The sequence below is a fragment of the Eretmochelys imbricata genome, chromosome 2, assembly GCF_965152235.1.
Source record: "Eretmochelys imbricata isolate rEreImb1 chromosome 2, rEreImb1.hap1, whole genome shotgun sequence".
NCBI classification, from domain to species: Eukaryota; Metazoa; Chordata; order Testudines; family Cheloniidae; genus Eretmochelys; species Eretmochelys imbricata.
In genome coordinates this window covers 41,427,222-41,445,072 of record NC_135573.1, presented here as the reverse complement: position 1 = coordinate 41,445,072, position 17,851 = coordinate 41,427,222, and the positions used below count along the sequence as shown (strand labels likewise).

Below are 17,851 nucleotides of genomic sequence, written 5' to 3'. Positions count from 1 at the left end.
AACGTCTGGGGGGGGAGGGGTAGGAAAAAACAAGGGGAAATAGGTTACCTTGCATAATGACTTAGCCACTCCCAGTCTCTATTCAAGCCTAAGTTAATTGTATCCAATTTGCAAATGAATTCCAATTCAGCAGTCTCTCGCTGGAGTCTGGATTTGAAGTTTTTCTGTTGTAATATCGCAACTTTCATGTCTGTAATCGCATGACCAGAGAGATTGAAGTGTTCTCCGACTGGTTTATGAATGTTATAATTCTTGACATCTGATTTGTGTCCATTTATTCTTTTATGTAGAGACTGTCCAATTTGACCAATGTACATGGCAGAGGGGCATTGCTGGCACATGATGGCATATATCACATTGGTAGATGTGCAGGTGAACGAGCCACTGATAGTGTGGCTGATGTTATTAGGCCCTGTGATGGTGTCCCCTGAACAGATATGTGGGCACAGTTGGCAACGGGCTTTGTTGCAAGGATAGGTTCCTGGGTTAGTGGTTCTGTTGTATGGTATGTGGTTGCTGGTGAGGAGAGTGGGGTGGGAGGAGAGAAAACCTTTTACAGTGATAATCACCCATTTTTTCATGGGTTGCGTGTATAAAAACGTCTTCAGTATTTTCAACAGTATGCATCCGATGAAGTGAGCTGTAGCTCACGAAAGCTTATGCTCAAATAAATTGGTTAGTCTCTAAGGTGCCACAAGTTCTCCTTTTCTTTTTAGAAAGAGATTAATGACCCACAGCCTTATTTTAAAGATAGCCTGAAGCAAACCCCAGATCTGAAGAGCCGTGAACCTCAAGATAGGACCCCGATCTGAACTTTGTGGCTCAGGCATATCTCAGTTAAAATTGTTGGTGATGTACTAGTAAGTTGAACACACATTGGTTGGGAGGTCAGATGCATGAGGCATTTTGGCAGCAGTATCCAAAATATTTATATTTATATTAGGAGAGTAATCACCATTGTTTTACAACTCAGGTGTATATTATGTAGTCAGATTTCAGAGTAACAGCCGTGTTAGTCTGTATTCGCAAAAAGAAAAGGAGTACTTGTGGCACCAGCAGGAGAGTGAATTTGTGTGGGGGGGTGGAGGGTGAGAAAACCTGGATTTGTGCTGGAAATGGCCTAACCTGAAGATTACTTTAGATAAGCTATTACCAGCAGGACAGTGGGGTGGGAGGAGGTATTGTTTCATATTCTCTGTGTATATATAAAGTCTGCTGCAGTTTCCACGGTATGCATCTGATGAAGTGAGCTGTAGCTCACGAAAGCTCATGCTCAAATAAATTGGTTAGTCTCTAAGGTGCCACAAGTACTCCTTTTCTTATTATGTAGTCAGAGTAACAAAACATACTTCCTAATTTCCATTTCAGTAGTGTGTAGTTTGGGGCAGAAATTGTGCAAAGCACTGTACAGTTGTATCTTACAGTTTAGTCTTAGATAAGGATGCAACAAGTTAGTGAGGACAGTCATTACTTTGAAAAATTAAAGAAATTTAAATTTTGGGAGAGCAGTTAGTCAGAAAGATGGTTTGTACAGGCCCCTATCCAGCACAGCATTTAAGGACATAGCATAGGGACAGATTTTTAAAGGCATTTAGGTGCCTAATTCCCATTGATTTCAGATAGGAGGTAGGCGCTTAAATACTGTTAAAAATCTGGGCCATAAGCTTGTGAGCAGTACCATTGAAGTCAGTGGGACTACTTACATCACATAGTTCTGTAAGTGCTTTGCTCACTTGGGGCATTGGTAACAACACTTTACTCAGATACATGAGAAAAGTTGTTTGTCACACTGACATTTCCTACCATTAAAACAGTGACTGTAGTTGATAAACTAGTTGAGAAGGGGGGATGGGATGGATATGTTACCCTGATCAGCAATTACACAGCACCTTTACAAACTGTTAGTTTTTATTTCATAGTCGTTGCCTTTTCTCCTCACAACATTCCACACCAAGTCTTCATTTTGAAGCATTTTTTTGCACCGTATTCTTATAACGAAACAGGCTGAAGATGGTGGGTCAAACATGAGGTCCCGTTTCAAGCTGTGCTGTTTGAGATTGAGTACCCCCCGGTTTGGTTTGGTTTTAAATCTGTGCTGATTTAAAACCAGAGGGTGGGCGGAGAAACGGCCTCCAGAACACTTTTAATGTTGCAGCTTAATCTGCTTTTGGTAAATTGAGCAGTTTAAGATATGTTGTATTAGATTCCAGTTAACCTATGTTCTACAGAGCAGAACCACTTCCTTTCCTGAGACCTGATTTCATACAATTTAATGCAAGTCTCCCCAGCTGCCACTGTGGCTCTGGAGCAATGAGTGAAAGGTTAATATGCTGTAAAAGTAACTGCAATAATCCTGAACTGTAATTTAGTCTGTTTAGTGTATCCACAGGATTAACGCTCATATACATCAAATAAAACAAGAAATAATGCATACTTCAGTTTTTGTCTCTCTTACATTGTGGTCTCATTTAGTTAGCCAAGGAAGCAATTGACTGAATGCTTTCTTTTTACCTTTCTGTATAAATCATGAATTTTAAAGCCTTTCAAAAGAAATGACTCAAGAGGTAATACAGCATGACGTGATATTATGTATAAGCTCTGTGCTGGAAACTATTTCATCGTCTGTAGCAGTGGTGCTCAAGCACCTTACCCTGTAATTTCAGCATTTTAAACTAAATGACAGAACTAATGGCATTGTTTCCCCTCTCCAAACAAATATTAATTTCCTCCATCACCTTTGCTTTATTTGTAAAATTTACCCTAAATTCATTAGATGAAAATCAGCAATGATCTACGGTTTATCCCAGGGAAGAAGCAGCTGATCGGATGCAACATAATGTTTTCAGGGACCAGCTACAATAGGTGGATTTTCATTACAATAATTGTTCTGATGATTGCATTAACCAAAGTCAGGTCAAAAACCATTTGTGGAACACCTACATTTGCAATCTAAATGCTAAACATCACTTGCAATACAATAGATACCATTTTAAAATGGATAACTTTATACCCAAAGTAGCTCTGAAAACACCTATTCTTCTAAAAGTGTAGCTGCCTCAGGGGAGCTGATATTTGTGAAATTCTTGTTTGTCAAAAAACCAAGACATTATTACTGTACAGATCTTTTAACAGATCAGTTTTTCCTTTTACTCTTCACTTTAAAGTTTATTCCTTTGAAGGCAAATCATACATCTCCCCTTCCCTGCATAATTGCAGATGCCCAAGAACGCACATGGGGTCCACCCCTGAAAACTTCCTGTGCACCAATGCACAGGAGTTTGGGGCTATTGAATCTACAACTAAATGGATCCACCAGGTATTCGTCCATGTAGGAATGCCAAGCACAATGTGGAGTGGCTGTGCTCATGCTCTGTGATCTGAGGAGGAAAATTTCCCTTTCCACAGGACCTTGTGAGCTTCCCAGTGCACAGCACAATTATGCCAAGGCTGAGGTTTCCTCTTTATGTATGTATTCTTATGCTGTGTACTCTGTTTAAAAGAGGTACAGTATCATATGTTTCTACATATCTCATGGTTTACTTCCCAAAAGTTGCATTCCTTTTAGGACTCAGTAGTGTTTGCACTTCTCTGCTGAGTAGCGGCATTAAAGTCAAGGAGAACTTGAGGTTGATGTTCAGGTCTAAAGATTTTCATGTTGTTTTTTTAAAATAATCCTTTGTTTACCGGATAACAAAACTGCATGTGTTCAGCATGGTGGGGAAAGCAACTTCATCAACAAAAATTAGCTTTTTTTGAATCCTTGTGCTTGAATTACCAGCTTTCCAAAGGCTCCCTCTGCTGCTATGGGAATGGATGTGAATATGTTCTAGATCCATCTGTATAAAGGTGTTTGGGAGATGTGAGGGGAGTAGCTTTAGCTCATTGTAAGTTGTTCTTTACAGGGTTTATTTTAGCTTTAGATTTTTGGGGATTTTGTCAAGGTCCTTCAGACTTTTGCTTACTGTTTGGGCAAGCAAGCAATGAAAGGTAGCATGGTCTGCTGAATAGGGCACTGCCCTGGGAATCAGGAGTTCTGGTTTCTGTTCCTGGCTCAACCACTCCCCTGCTATCCGACACTGAGGATGTCACTTCTCCTATGTGTACCTCTTTCCCCTCTTCTCCCTCATGCCTATTTAGACTGTAAACACTTCCAGGCAGGGACTGTCTCTTAATATGTATATGTACAGTGCCTAACATAATGGAGCTCCTCTGGGAACTATTATAATACAAATAATAATTAGCTGCTTATAAATCTTTATCGTTCATTTGCTTAGCAACTTAGATGGACACACCAATGTACCATAGAAAATTAGTACCCTTCATCTAGCAGGTCTTATTTACAATCTAGAGGTACTGAAGTTACAATACAAACAACACAGAATATACACTGTGTGGGGAGTATCCATTACAGTTTGAAAGTTTAATGGAATAGCTGGGTTTCAAGAGTTTTCTTGAAGGTGGAGACAGTGGGAGTTTAGTATATTAGTGGGCAGACCATATATATTGTTGAATGGCAAATGCACGCTGAGTTTTAAGTACCCAAGATAGTTTCCTTTGATATTGTTTGTATTGCCTTATTGCCTAAGGAAATCACAGTATAAGACAAAAGACAACAGATGGATACAGATTGATGGGGCATACAAAGGAACAGTGAGACAGTATTGGTCAGTGTAATAGCCTGTGGTATCAGCACACTATCAGACTAACTATTGTCAAGGCTTTTTGTGTACCTCTTCTCACTGGCCATGTCTGGGGATTAACTCTGCCAGCCTGATGCCCTCTTCTCGCAGTTCCTCGGTCCGTCATCTCACTCTCTCACTCTGTGGCCCCTCTCTTGCTCCTCAGGAGTTAACACTCCTCGTCTTCATGGCTTAGCCCTCTAGCCAAGTTGCAGTAGTCCTCCCCTTCTAGGGTACTATCAAAGTCTTCCACATTGTCCCGGACAATCCTTAAGTCCACTGCCATGGCTCTGCCACTGCCTCCATGGCTAGAACAGACAGTCTCCAAGTTCACTGCACAGATTGTGCCACTCATTCTGTGCCTGGTAGGGGAACCCAGGCCCACCTCCTACACTGGGTTCAAGCCCAGGTCCATATGTCCAGCAGCTAAGGTCAGTACTACCATGAACCTTCCTGTCACTCCCCTGGACTACTTCCTACCTTGCCTATCCCAGGCTTACATTCTCCACTCTTCTAGCTAAACCCCATCTCCTGGGTCTGCTAGATAAACCCCTGCTCTTGGGTCCAAATCCCTTTGTCTCCCTCGACCCAGTGACAGCAGCCCTCACCGCTGCAACCTCCTTTCTGCTACAGCTCCCTGCCTTTATAGAAGCCCCGTCTGTTCCTTCACAAGAGAGCTGTCCTTGATTAGAGATTTCTTCTTAGCCTAAATATCCCCTGGTTTGCAGCCTAATAGGTTAATTGGCCCATCTGGCCTATGTTGTCCCTTCCTTGTCCCTCTTTGGGGACCCTTCTCACAGGGATCTCTTGAGTGAGGAGGTACAGTCCCTCCTATCACTGAGGGTGATCAAACCTGTTCCACTGGACTATATTGGAAAAGGGCTCTATTCTTGATAGTTCCTATTCCAAAAGATAAATGATGGGGGGAAACCATTTGTGGACCTCAGAACTTTGAACACTTTCATCCATGCTCAACAGTTCAGAGTGGTAACCTGAGCAATGAAAAATCCCTCTCTGGATCTGGGAGATTGGTTTATTTCCCTTGACCTTCAGGATGCCTATTTCCATATCGCCATGCATCCCTCATAAAGATGATTCCTATGTTTTGTGGCAGTCAAGAACCACTACCAGTATTATGTCCTAGCCTTCAGCCTTTACACCACACAAACGGTCTTTACTAAGGTCCTATGGGTCACCGCGGCCCATCTTCACCAAACGGGAATAATTGTCTTCCCCTACCTGGACAATTGTCTTCCCCTACCTGGACAATTGACAATGGGCGCTCATTTCTAGAGGCTCAGACAGCAACCAGCAAAACCCTATCTTTTTTTCCACTCACTGGCCTCCACCCCAACATGGAAAAATCTACCCTCGTACCCACTCAGCACATAGACTTTATTAGGGCTACTCTGGACTCCACTGCCAGGGTGTACTCACCCAAGGACAGATTTACCACCAAGTCCAACTTGTTTCAAAGATACAACAAATCCCACGAAGTACAGCAGAGGTTTGCCTACAAATTCTGGGCCATATGGCAGCCTGTATGTTTGTGACATCCTTACCAAGACTGTACTTTCAAAATCTTCAGGCCTAGCAGAGACCCATTTATACTCCCATTAAGCACAGTGTATGCAAACAGTTGTCAGTCAGTACCTTGAAGGGTATTCACCTCTCTCAGTTGGTGGAAAGAACCATAAATGGTGTGCTTGGGAGTTCTGTTCCTGCAGCCTCCTCTCCCAAGAATCAGCATTACAAACCCCTCCTTAATAAGCTGGAACACATATTCCCAGGACCTCACAGTTCAAGGAAGATGGACCCCTTAGGAGGCTATCCTCCATAACAACATATTAGAGCTTAGAGCAGTTGGTTATGCTTGTGAACACTTCCTACCACACACTAGGGACCACCTGATCAGAATAATGCTGAGCAACAGAGCAGCAATATATGAATCATCCCGGAGGAGCAAGATCCCAGTCCTTATGTACCTAATCCATAAAACTATCTAACTAGTGTATATCACACCACATACAGATCTCAACGGTTTATTTTCCAGGACTAAAGTATACAGTGGGGGATTCCTGCACCAGATATTTCAGCATTGATCACAAGTGAGAACTGAACAACGAGGTATTCCGAGAGATATGTCTTACCTCAGACACCCACTGATAAATCTCTTTGCAACTCCATCCAATCCAAAATGCAGACCATTTTGCTTGAGGGGAGGGCATGGATGGGAGGTGCTCTAATCATTCCTTGGCCTTGCATACTGCTATACGCATATCCCCTGACTCCCCTACTGCTCAGGGTTCTGAACAAATTGAAAGAAGAAAAATTAGAGCCATCCTTATAGCACTATCATGGCTGAGAGAATTGTGGTTCCTGGAGCGTGTTCGCATGTCTCCACCGGCCGCCTATCTGCCTTCCCCAGTGGTGATTCTTCTCACCCAGGAGTTGGGATTGATCATTCATCCAAATCTTTCAGCACTTCACTTTATGGCGTGGCTACTAGATGGCTCTCTGATATAGAATGAGACATACAAATGGTACTGCTTCATAGCAGAAAACCTAAAACAAGGAAAACTTACCTCCAGCAGTGGAAATGCTTCAAGACTTGGTGCAGTCACCAATCTACACCTCCTCTTGTCTCTCATCTAACACACATTCCCAATTACCTGTTCAATATAAAAGCCTCAGGATTATCGTTGAGTTCCAGCAAAGTTCACCTAGTTGCTATGACAGCTTTTCACTTCCCAAATTGAGGGGTTTTCAGTTTTCGACCACCCAACCACGACAAGGTTTATCAAAGATCTCTTCAACTTCTTCCCTGCTGGTAAGGAATCAACTCCACCCTGGAACCTCAACTTAGTTCTCAACGCACTGAGGAAACCCCCATTTGAACCTATGGCAAACTGTTCCCTCCTTCATCCATTCCCTTAAGACTATATTCCTCATAGCCATCAGCTTGGCCACGAGGATAGGGGAACTTGGAGCCTTATCCACTGTACACAGTGTTCTGTCATGACAAGATGATGCTATGTCCGCAACCTCACTTTCTTCCCAAGGTTTCCTCAGAATTCCACATCAACCAGGAGGTTCAGGTACAGGTGTTTTATCCCCAGCCTCACTCTTCAAGAGAAGACTCAAGCATTCACACACTGGATGTAAGAACAGCCCTTGCCTTCTGCCTAGACAGGACTAGACCCTTTAGGTCTTCACCCAGGCTTTTCATCTCAGTTGCAGAATGCATGAAAGGTCAGGTGATTTCCACCCAAAGACTGTCCAAATGGGTTGCATGATTCATATTAACCTGTTACGAAACATTAGGGGGTTGCCCTCCTCCAGGAGTCATTGCTTATTTCACCAGGGCTCAATCTGCCTCAGCAACCCTGCTGAAAAGCATACCCATTTTGAACATCTGCATGGCAGCCACTTGGTCTTTGGTACACACATTTTCCCAGCATTTATCTTTTGTGACTACTTCCAGAGCTGACATGGCTTTCACCAAGGCTGTTCTATGTTCTGTACGGAATCCACCTCCTCAGAACCCTCCTCTTTGATGGAGGTACTGCTTGGGTGCCTCCTGATGTGGAGCACCCACATGAACACTACTCAAAGAAGACGGAGAGATTACTTACCTTGTACAGCTACTGGAATTCTTTGAGATGTGTGTCCTTATCATGCTCCAGTACCCGTCCTCCCTCTCCTCTGCCTCAGAGTCTCTCATTGGACTTTGTGGTTGAGAAGGAACTAGAGTGGCAGCAAGTCCACCCCTCCCTATATGTCCTCATTTTGGAGAATGGAGGTGTCTAGGGCTCAAGCACTGACCCTTGGACAGTGCTGATTAAAATTTTTGATCAAGAGTTCACAGATGTGTGCACATCCTGACATGGAGCACATGGAGCACCCCTGAGCAGGGAACTCCAGTTATTGTGCAAGGTGAGCAACCTCTCCTATTCAAGAGTGATATGAAGGAAGATAATGAGTTAACTGTGTGGCATTTACTGGGAGCTCCTCCCAAGCATGAGGGGCAGCAGGGGAGAAAGCATGAAAGCACTTGTTTGGATATTTAACAACTAGGTGATGGAGGTGACGGCACTGTGGGCCAATCGGAGGCAGGAGTCGATATTTCAATACTGACTGCAAGATGATAGACAGGGCAGGTGTAGACCATAAAGGGCCTTGGAAGTGAACACAAGAAGCTTATGATATACAGGATACTGGAATAAATTATTAAATGATCAATTTGTAAGCACCAAGAGGACAATAGGGTGATAGGTAATAGCCAACATGGATTTGTCAAGAACAAATCATGCCAAATCAACATAATTTCCTTCTTTGATAGGGTAATTGGCCTAGTGAGGGAGGTGAGGAGAGATGGATCGGGACAGAGTCACTGGGGCAAGTGGAGGGGTTAGAGAAGGAGAGCGGCTGAGAAACTTCTGCATCTCTGACAGGGGAGGAGAAGGAGGGAGTTGTGGTAGGAGAAGGGGGAAGAGAAGGAAAGTCAAAGGCAGAGAGAAGGGCACATTGTATTTTGTCTATTTTCTCATGGAAGAAGTTGGCGCAATCCCGTGCAGAGAGAGCAGTGAAGGAAGGAGGAGATGGGGGGAGGGTTTGAGGATGAAATCAAAGGTGGCAAAAAGGCAGCAGGGATTGTGGGCATGGAATTCAATTAAGTTGGAAAAATAGAGGTTTGTTAGCTAGGAAGGTAGAACCAAATGAGGAGAGAACTAATTTGTAGTGAATGAAGCCAGCCTGGTCACGAGGTTTCTGCCAGAGACTCTCTGCAGTATAAGAACTGGAGTAGAGGAAGTGGATGTTGCAGGTGAGCCAGGGCTGGAAGTTGGCAGAGCAGGTGTGAGGGAAGGGCAAAAGTTAAAGAGGAGGGAAGGAAGGAAGGAAATCATCAGCCATATCAAGAGAAAGAGAGGTCAGGGAGGAGAAGGCTGAGAATGGACAAGAAGCTGAGTGACAAAGTGCGGAGAGGGCTGATGGACTGATGCTGAAGGAGAACAGGTAAGAGCGGGGAACTCAGCAGCAGTGAGATCTATCAAGTTAGTGCTCTCTGATATGTAAGAAATGGAGGAGAGTGGAAAGAAGAGCCAAGTGAACACTCTACACACGTTTTTTGTGCTATTAAACTTCTAAAGATGTGATGTAGAGTAACTTTCCTTTTCAGAGCTGCTTCTGTTTTTAATTAGACTGTCTTTGAAGAGGCCAGTTCAATATCTTGTTTAATAAGAGTGCATTCATATCTGTTTCAGAATGAATCATCTCATAATCAGTACTGACTGTGTCTTTCTCAGACTGCAAGTCCAGAAAAAGGGAAATTGTCTCCTGAATGTGAGCTGTATTTCTTTGCAAATCAGCATCCTTTGGAAAAGGATCAGCAAATAATACTTTGCACTTCTATAGCATCTTCCACATGAAGATCTCAAAGCACTCTAAGTTTTTCAAAACCCCTTGTAAGGCATGTTTGCTATCCTTTTTACAGATAGGTAGCATGAAGCCAGAGAGATGAAGTGTTTTTCCCAATGTCAAGTGGCAAGTTATTGGCAGGTCAAAGAACAGGACACAGGAGGCCTGATTCCAAGTCTCTTTCTCTAACCATTAGAAAACACTCCTTGCATTAAGGACCTTCCCTTTGTTAATGTCTAATGTGCTCAGTAGATAATGCCATAATCTAAAGAAATACTTCAGTCAATTCTGTAGGGAACAACAGATTGGGTTAGAAACAGGAAAATGGAGAATTTATGCCCAGCTGGTTTTCTCAGCTTCATTTCTTTTCACTTTCAAGCTGTTTGAAGTGGCGAGATTGGTGACTTCTGAGTGGGTTTTGTTTGACAAACAGAAAAGCTTGATAATAGAGCTGCTATGTTAATACAGATTAAGAGATTCCAGGATTCATTGTAATCATATCCATATGGAAAAGTTGTGCAGAAAAACATTTTATACTAAAATCTTCATATGTTGTGAATCATTGCATAGAATTTAAGATTATTACCGGTACATCCCTTTTATAAAATTCTATAGGATGATTTTTTAATTAAAAAAGGATAACATCTATAGACATCCAAATGCACATCTTGTAGAACTAAAGGGGTCAGATCTTTGCCTATGTCATGATGGCTTTGTGCTGATGGAGCAGCCCAAAATGTTCCTAAAGCCAGTTTACCTGGCCACTGGAGGATTATCTCTGCATGATGGCCCAGAGGCCCTCCTGCAGCATATGCCCTCCTCATGCATGAAGTGTGACCAAGACATTCCTGCACCACATCAGTCTCTGGCTGCCATAAAGGCCTTTTGGAGTCACTGGCAGCGATAGTGTGAATTTAGAATGGCCCCAGGTTTGGGGAGGGAGGATATGAAGATGGCTTAGAGCTACATTTGCACTTGCAAGCACTCCTTAACTAGAACTGAGTATTGGACCCATAGCTTGGAAAGTTTTTTCTTTCACTCAGACATGAACATGGATTTTCTCTTGTGTTTCTAGTTATGTATAAAATTGTTTACATAGCTGTTGTCTTAGAGTTTTTCCATTGACCTTATAAGATGCAATTGATCCCTGACTTTAATGATATACAGTATAAGCCATTAAAGAAAAAGCGGTACAGTGAGTGCAATTCGTGTTGTATTCTCAATATTCTGTGTTCTCTTTTAAAAAAAACACTATCTGCAAGCCCACTTGTCTAATTGTTTTGCTGACAGAGTATTATCATTTTATGATTTTTTTAAAGAAACAAAAAATTAAACGTATCTTAGCATTTATGTGGGTTATACTTTACAAGATGAAAGGTATTTTTCTCTGAATTAAGGAAAACACTATTACATAAACCCAGGATAAAGCACTATTCTATAAACCCATAATAATTATTCGTGGAATGTCTATTATACCTTCCAGGCAAGTAAGTTGTACCCTGGTTCCTGGAAAAGATCTGTTTACAAAGATATAATGGATTTTCCACAGCTGTTTGACTACAAGTGCATCTTTAGTGAAGTATTTTCAGCAGCTAATATATTTACCACAATAACATGTGTTTATATTTTTATCTTAATAAGTACTTGGAGTATATCAAAAACTTTTATAAATCTGCACAAAGTTATAGGACCATATTCAGCACTTATTACCCACCCAGCCCCATTGACTTCAGTGGAATCACACTGGATGTCAGCGGCAAATTTGACTTATACTGCCTATGTATATGGCACAAGTGCCAAAGGAACGTGTTAAAAGGAAACCCAGATAACAGCATGCTTTAGCATTTTTTCTTTTTGTATCTTATGTCACCTTGTAAAGAGGATCTTCCTGTTTGACAGTATTATTAAATTCATTCCCTTTTCTTCCCCTCACCTCACACTCTAAAATAGCAGTGAGAACAAACAATCTCATTTATGAGAAATGTATAACAGAAATTCAGAGCTCATTTCATCAGGCTCAGTGACATCCTAATTCAACTCCCATTAAAGTCAATGGAAAGATTCCCATTAACTTCAGTGAGAACTGGACTAGGTGCTGAATTATTATAGGATGTGATCAAAAGATACATATTTCAGCAAGAATAGTTGGGAATGTAGAACTGTGCGGAGAGATTTTGCTTTCATTCTCTACAAAGGCATGAGACCTTTCATTGAGACGAAGCAAAATCAGAATAGAAAGCCTTAGAAATATTAATAAAAAGTTTATTGAAGCCCTCATCATTTGATATAGACTGTTTCCAGAGCTCAGACATAAACATCTGAGAAATGTATTCACAAGGTTATACAATCAAATGGCCTTCCATCTGAGGTTTGTCTATAGTGCATCTCAGCGCAGCCTCTAAGCTCTATCTGCATTTCTGATTGGGGCCTCTTCTACCCGTCACTATAGCATTATTATTACTAATGATGTATGATGTACTAATATTACTAATGATGGTGCCTAAGGACCAATCAAGATCAAGCCCCACTGTGCTAGGTACTGTACAAACACAGAGTAGCAGGTTGGAAGCTCTTCAGGGCACAGACAATCTAAATAGATGAATCAGACAAAAGGAAAGGGATGCAACATACAAAAAGAGCAATCAATGTGATGGTGGCAAATATCATTTTAGAGCCATGGTTTTGGTTTTTTTTTTTAAATTGTGTGAGGTTTCGATAGGAAATGATTAGCTAAATGGAAAGACAAGACAAGGGGATGGAACAGGCTCATTGAAGGGATGGGAGGCCATGGGGAGAGAGCAGGGGAGAAGAGAAAGGAGGAGGGTCTGAAGGTTAGGTGGAGGGAACCTGAAGTGAAGCAGTTGAGTGGATGACTTCCGTGACCTCTGTGACAGACTCGCAGCCTTACTAATAAATACATGATGGTTAGCATCACAGGAAAAGAAGCAGTCTATTTCAAATTCACCAACATTAAAAACAAAAAATTAAAAAACCACCACACTTGGAATAATTATCTGGATTTCCTTAAGTTGGATTCCTGTGTTTTGTATATAGAAATGCATTTATACTATTGCTGATGCAACAGAGATCTTAAGGGAACTACTGCCTTTCCCTTCTATGTTAATTCACATGTTTGCTGTTTCTTGTACTCATAACAAGGCTGCTAACATGTAAAATTTGTTTATACTAAAATGCTGAAAAATCCCATGTTCTATGGCTCAGTGAAATTATCATATGAAAACTTACTCTGTTGCATATGGATTTAATGAAGACCAGCACAGGAATAAATTCATGTTTATGTTCATCTTAAAATATATGTATTCACATAATAAGGAATTGCCCATTTTTCTCTGTAGGTGCCAGTTTGCGTGATGACATCAGTAAATACTTCTGGTTTCATCATACTCAAGGGGACACAATGACAGTTCAGGATCCAAGCCAAATGAATCTCTGTGCTGCTGTTTGGACTGTCGTCTCCTATGTAATTGCTGACATTGAAGAGATGTTGCCAAGGTAATAAAAAAACAAGAAAGAAGACTTATATTCTTCAGTCCATTAATGCATGTGGTCCACAGCTGTGGGAAATTCCTTTTCCATCCTGGTTTTTGCTGATTTTTGTTTTTGTTCTCTGACCTCAAAGCACATTCCTTTTACATGGTCTTGTTTACTGATTTAATGCCTTCCATTTGTGATTTTTATTTCATGTTTCTTCTGTTAAGTATTTTTACCCTTTAATCAATGTCTAATGTCTGTCTCCTAAAATTATGGCAGAATAGCCATCTGTAAATAAGTAACCCTGTATAGCAGGAAAATACACTGAATAAATCTGTTGCATCAGAATAGTAGTTTTACTGTGTTTACATGTAATGTGTGAAGGATTTTTTTAGTTTCGATATTAGTATGACATTAGCACTAAAAATGATCTCATGCTTCCATAGCTTTTTAAACTAATACAGTGTTTACATTGTGTTGCGGTTATAGGCCAGGCTAACCCTTGATGTTACAATTTGCTTAATGTCTTAAAGGTGCAATGGCTAAAATAGTATAGCTTTAAAAATTTCCAAATCCATTCAAATCATGCTGGTCACCCTTACTGAGGCTTCAGACACAGTACGTAATGAAATCTTACACGCGCTGAGAGATAATGTTGTTCAATTCACGCTTCATCTAGGAAAAGCCAAGTCTTACATCATGGAAGGGAAACAGAAGGAATAGTGGGAATTCTGTCAGTACCCCCCGGTTGGAGGGAGCTTGTTGGCCATTTGGTTTTAAGCTTCACAACCTGCCTCTGAATGTCCAAGTAACAGCAGTTGCCACGAGTGCTTTCGGTCATTTTCTTTTGGAAAGAAGGCTGTATCCTGTTCTTCCTAATGCAGGTTTCACTGTATGTATCTGCAGTACATTTTTATATGGCTACACTCTCCCACCACACACAGCGTTTCATGCAGAGGACAAAGGAAAGCTGTGTTCTGTGATCTTCACTGCCTGCCAACTGATACCTGGGTGAAATTTAAGGAGTTGGTTTTGACCTGTACAGCTCTAAACATTTCTAGTCCTTGAGCTGTCTCTGTTCCCATGCAATATCATGGCGGTTGGAGTCTAAACTGGAGAGGGCTGGTAGCTGAGAATGAGAAGTGAATTTGGGGATTGACTTCCCTCATCCACTATTGGTTTTCTCTTGCCCAGCCTGGGTGGCCTTCCAGACCCACTGTACTGAGGCATGGGGTTCTTTTTTTAGAAGAGGAGATGACAGAATTGTGAGAGATTCTAGGGCATGTTTTCCTCTCATGTTCTTTTGGCATATATTAATTATTGTTTAAGCTTTTAAATTTTGCAGCATGCCTACTAAGTTTATTGATATACACAACTGGGAAAATAGCTAAAGAAAACAAAATAAATGTCACATCAGGTACTAAACTTGCCACTAATCATAGAATCATAGGACTGGATGGGACCTCAAGAGGCCATCTAGTCCAGTCCCCTGCACTCATGGCAGGACTAAGTATTATCTAGACCATCCCTGACAAGTGTTTGTCTAACCCGCTTTTAAAAATCTCCAATCATGGAGATTCCACAACCTCCCTAGGCAATTTATTCCAGTGATTAACCACCCTGACAGTTAGGAAATTTTTCTTAATGTCCAACCTAAATCTCTCTTGCTGCAATTTAAGCCCATTGCTTCTTGTCCTATCCTCAGAGGTTAAGAAAAAAAAATTTCTGCCTTGTAAATTTCTGCCTCTCCTCCTTGTAACAAGCTTTTACATACTTGAAAACTGTTATCATGTCCCCCTCAGTCTTCTCTTTTCTAAACTGAAATTGAAAAATGCAATTTTTTCAATCTTCCCTCATAGGTCATGTTTTCTAGACCTTTAATTATTTTCTCACTCTTCTCTAGATTCTCTCCAATTTGTCCAGATCCTTCTTGAAATGTGGCACCCAGAACTGGACACAATACTCCAGTTGAGGCCTAATCAGCACAGAGTAGAGCATAAGAATTACTTCTCGTGTCTTGCTTACAACACTCCTGCTAATACAATAATCTGCAATAACTTCCAGTTGTTATTGGCCTGTGATGGATTTGAACTGTTGAGCTATTGGAGAAGATTCTGGTATCCGAATGATAATTATCTGAGCTATCCATTTCCTTCCACCTATTAAGATTTACCACAATAGAGCCCTGATAGTGTTCCTATATTGATTTTTAACTAATATATGCGTTTCACTAATCCTATACAGACACTGTATATAGATATTCTCTCTTCTTTTTTTAAAAGAAATGGTTGAAATAAACTAACCACAAAATTTCTACAGCTTTCAAGAGCAGTGTAGTTTAAAAGTAGGAGAACTGTTTCTTTGATGAGTACATGGGTGGTGGTCCTCACTAATGGGAGATTTTTGCTGTCATCAGTCTTTAAATTCAAATCTTTGTCCTGTTTTTGAGACCTTACATGAACTTTGGCACCACATCTTTGTCTATCAAGGTCTGTCAAAGTGACTTTGTTCCTCAGGCATAGGTTTCCAACAGGAAGGGTAAACTTGGTGTTACAAGCCTTAACCTCTGCCCCATTTGAGCCATTGATAGAGGTATTCTTTTCAATTAACGCATGTTCGTTAGCTGCCATTATGTCAACTGGCAGTTTCTGAGTTGGGAGCACTCCATTGAATGCCATATTGTATTGGGCTTTCAGACCAAGCTGTTCTGCACATAGCTCCAAGATACATACCAAAGTGCAATTCCAAATTTCACATAGAGATTATTCTTCCCACCTTCTTCCTTAGTCCATCCAAAAGAGAATCTGTAGTACAACTTGGATGTTAAAAGGGCAGTCCACATTTACCTGAACATAACTAGACCAACGAGAAAATTCACCACAGTCTTTATGAAATACCATCAGAGATGCAGAGAGAGCAAAACTCCTATATTTGTGATTCCATGGTAGATCATAGCTTGCATGGAAGAGCCTATAAAACTAAGGAAATTACTTCTGAAGATAATATCACTCCTTCCACCAGTCTCATGGACTGAGAGGAATGGATATTCTTCAGGGGAGATTTGCATGCCAGCTTTTTTGACAAACTTTTATGTTTTTCAGTAGACACTATAGAACTGATTAAACCTGCATCTTCAAATGCCTCTCTTTCAAAGGTCCTACAGGCAGTGGTAAAAAAATAATGAAATAATTTATGTATAGATTTTTCTTTCCATTTCTATTGGGTATTTGTAGCTCCCCTTCAATATTTTGCCTTTATTCCCGCTCAAAGTAGGAGTTATGTTCTTTAGTAGTGATGATGTTTTAGGTGTTAGCTATTAAATTTATACATAGGTTGTTCAGTTCTCTATTTGGAAGCATTTGCAATCACCTATCCAGGTGATTCAGAGATATCTGTAAGAGGACTGGGGGAATCAGCCTTGATTTCAACTTGTACACTGCCTTTGATCTCTGAGTGAGGACCACCTGTCATACTTCCTTCAGAGACAAGAAATTAAGAGGGGGGAAACCTTTTTATCTTTTCATGTACAGGCAACAAATAGGAAGTCAGGGCTTTTTGTAAATATTATAATGACATGATAAAATAAATGCACCAGATGTAAATTTCCGTCAAGTCAACAAGAATACCTCCAAAATTGCACTGGGATGCCATTTCCTGTGTCGAATCCAAGGAAGAGTGAAGGTATTTAAATGTAATAAAAATATGTGGAACAGTGTCAGAAAATTTAAACATTTTATTTGAGGTGTTAAAAATCTCCTTCATCAACTGAGAGGAGGGGACAGACGCAGGCCTGCTTCCTTTCCGTTAGGAGTCAAAGTTTCCAGACTTTTCTTTTGGGCGGGTGGGGGAGGGTCAAATCAGATCCATCATTCATTTGTCTGACTGGACTATCATGCAAACTGAGATGTATGCCTAATGCAAAGTGGGTAAATTTTCCGTTTATAAAGGGAGGGAGTTATAGGATGAGAAATCAGGTTACTGATTTTGTCCTTCATGTGATGGTGATATTTGAAATTTATACTGTATCTTGGAATGATTTAAGTGTATGATCCCTTGGGTTTTTACCTCCCTTATAATAATTAAACAAAGATGAGAAGGACAGTAATTTCCTAGTATTAGAGGTGAAGCTCTGATTCTTATGCATTTACTCTACAGACGTTTCTGGCTGCGTATGTGTTTAGTATGCTTCCCTCATAATGATCTGAGACACTTACATTTACCATGAGTAAATATCAAACTGATCTCAATATCTTTATCTGTCT

The 17,851-nt window shown here is 40.9% G+C and overlaps 1 protein-coding gene across 2 annotated transcripts in view; it reads left to right on the top strand.

Annotated features, from left to right (window-relative positions):
* Positions 1-17,851, top strand: part of CPQ (carboxypeptidase Q) — a 259,790-nt gene that overhangs the window by 229,803 nt on the left and 12,136 nt on the right. Inside the window, exon 8 of one of the 2 annotated variants that reach the window (XM_077808923.1) lies at positions 13,454-13,610. In XM_077808923.1, coding sequence (XP_077665049.1) covers positions 13,454-13,610 — 157 coding nt within the window. Of the gene's footprint in view, positions 1-13,453; positions 13,891-17,851 lie in introns of those variants that run through there. The other variant, XM_077808922.1, reaches the window with a different exon arrangement.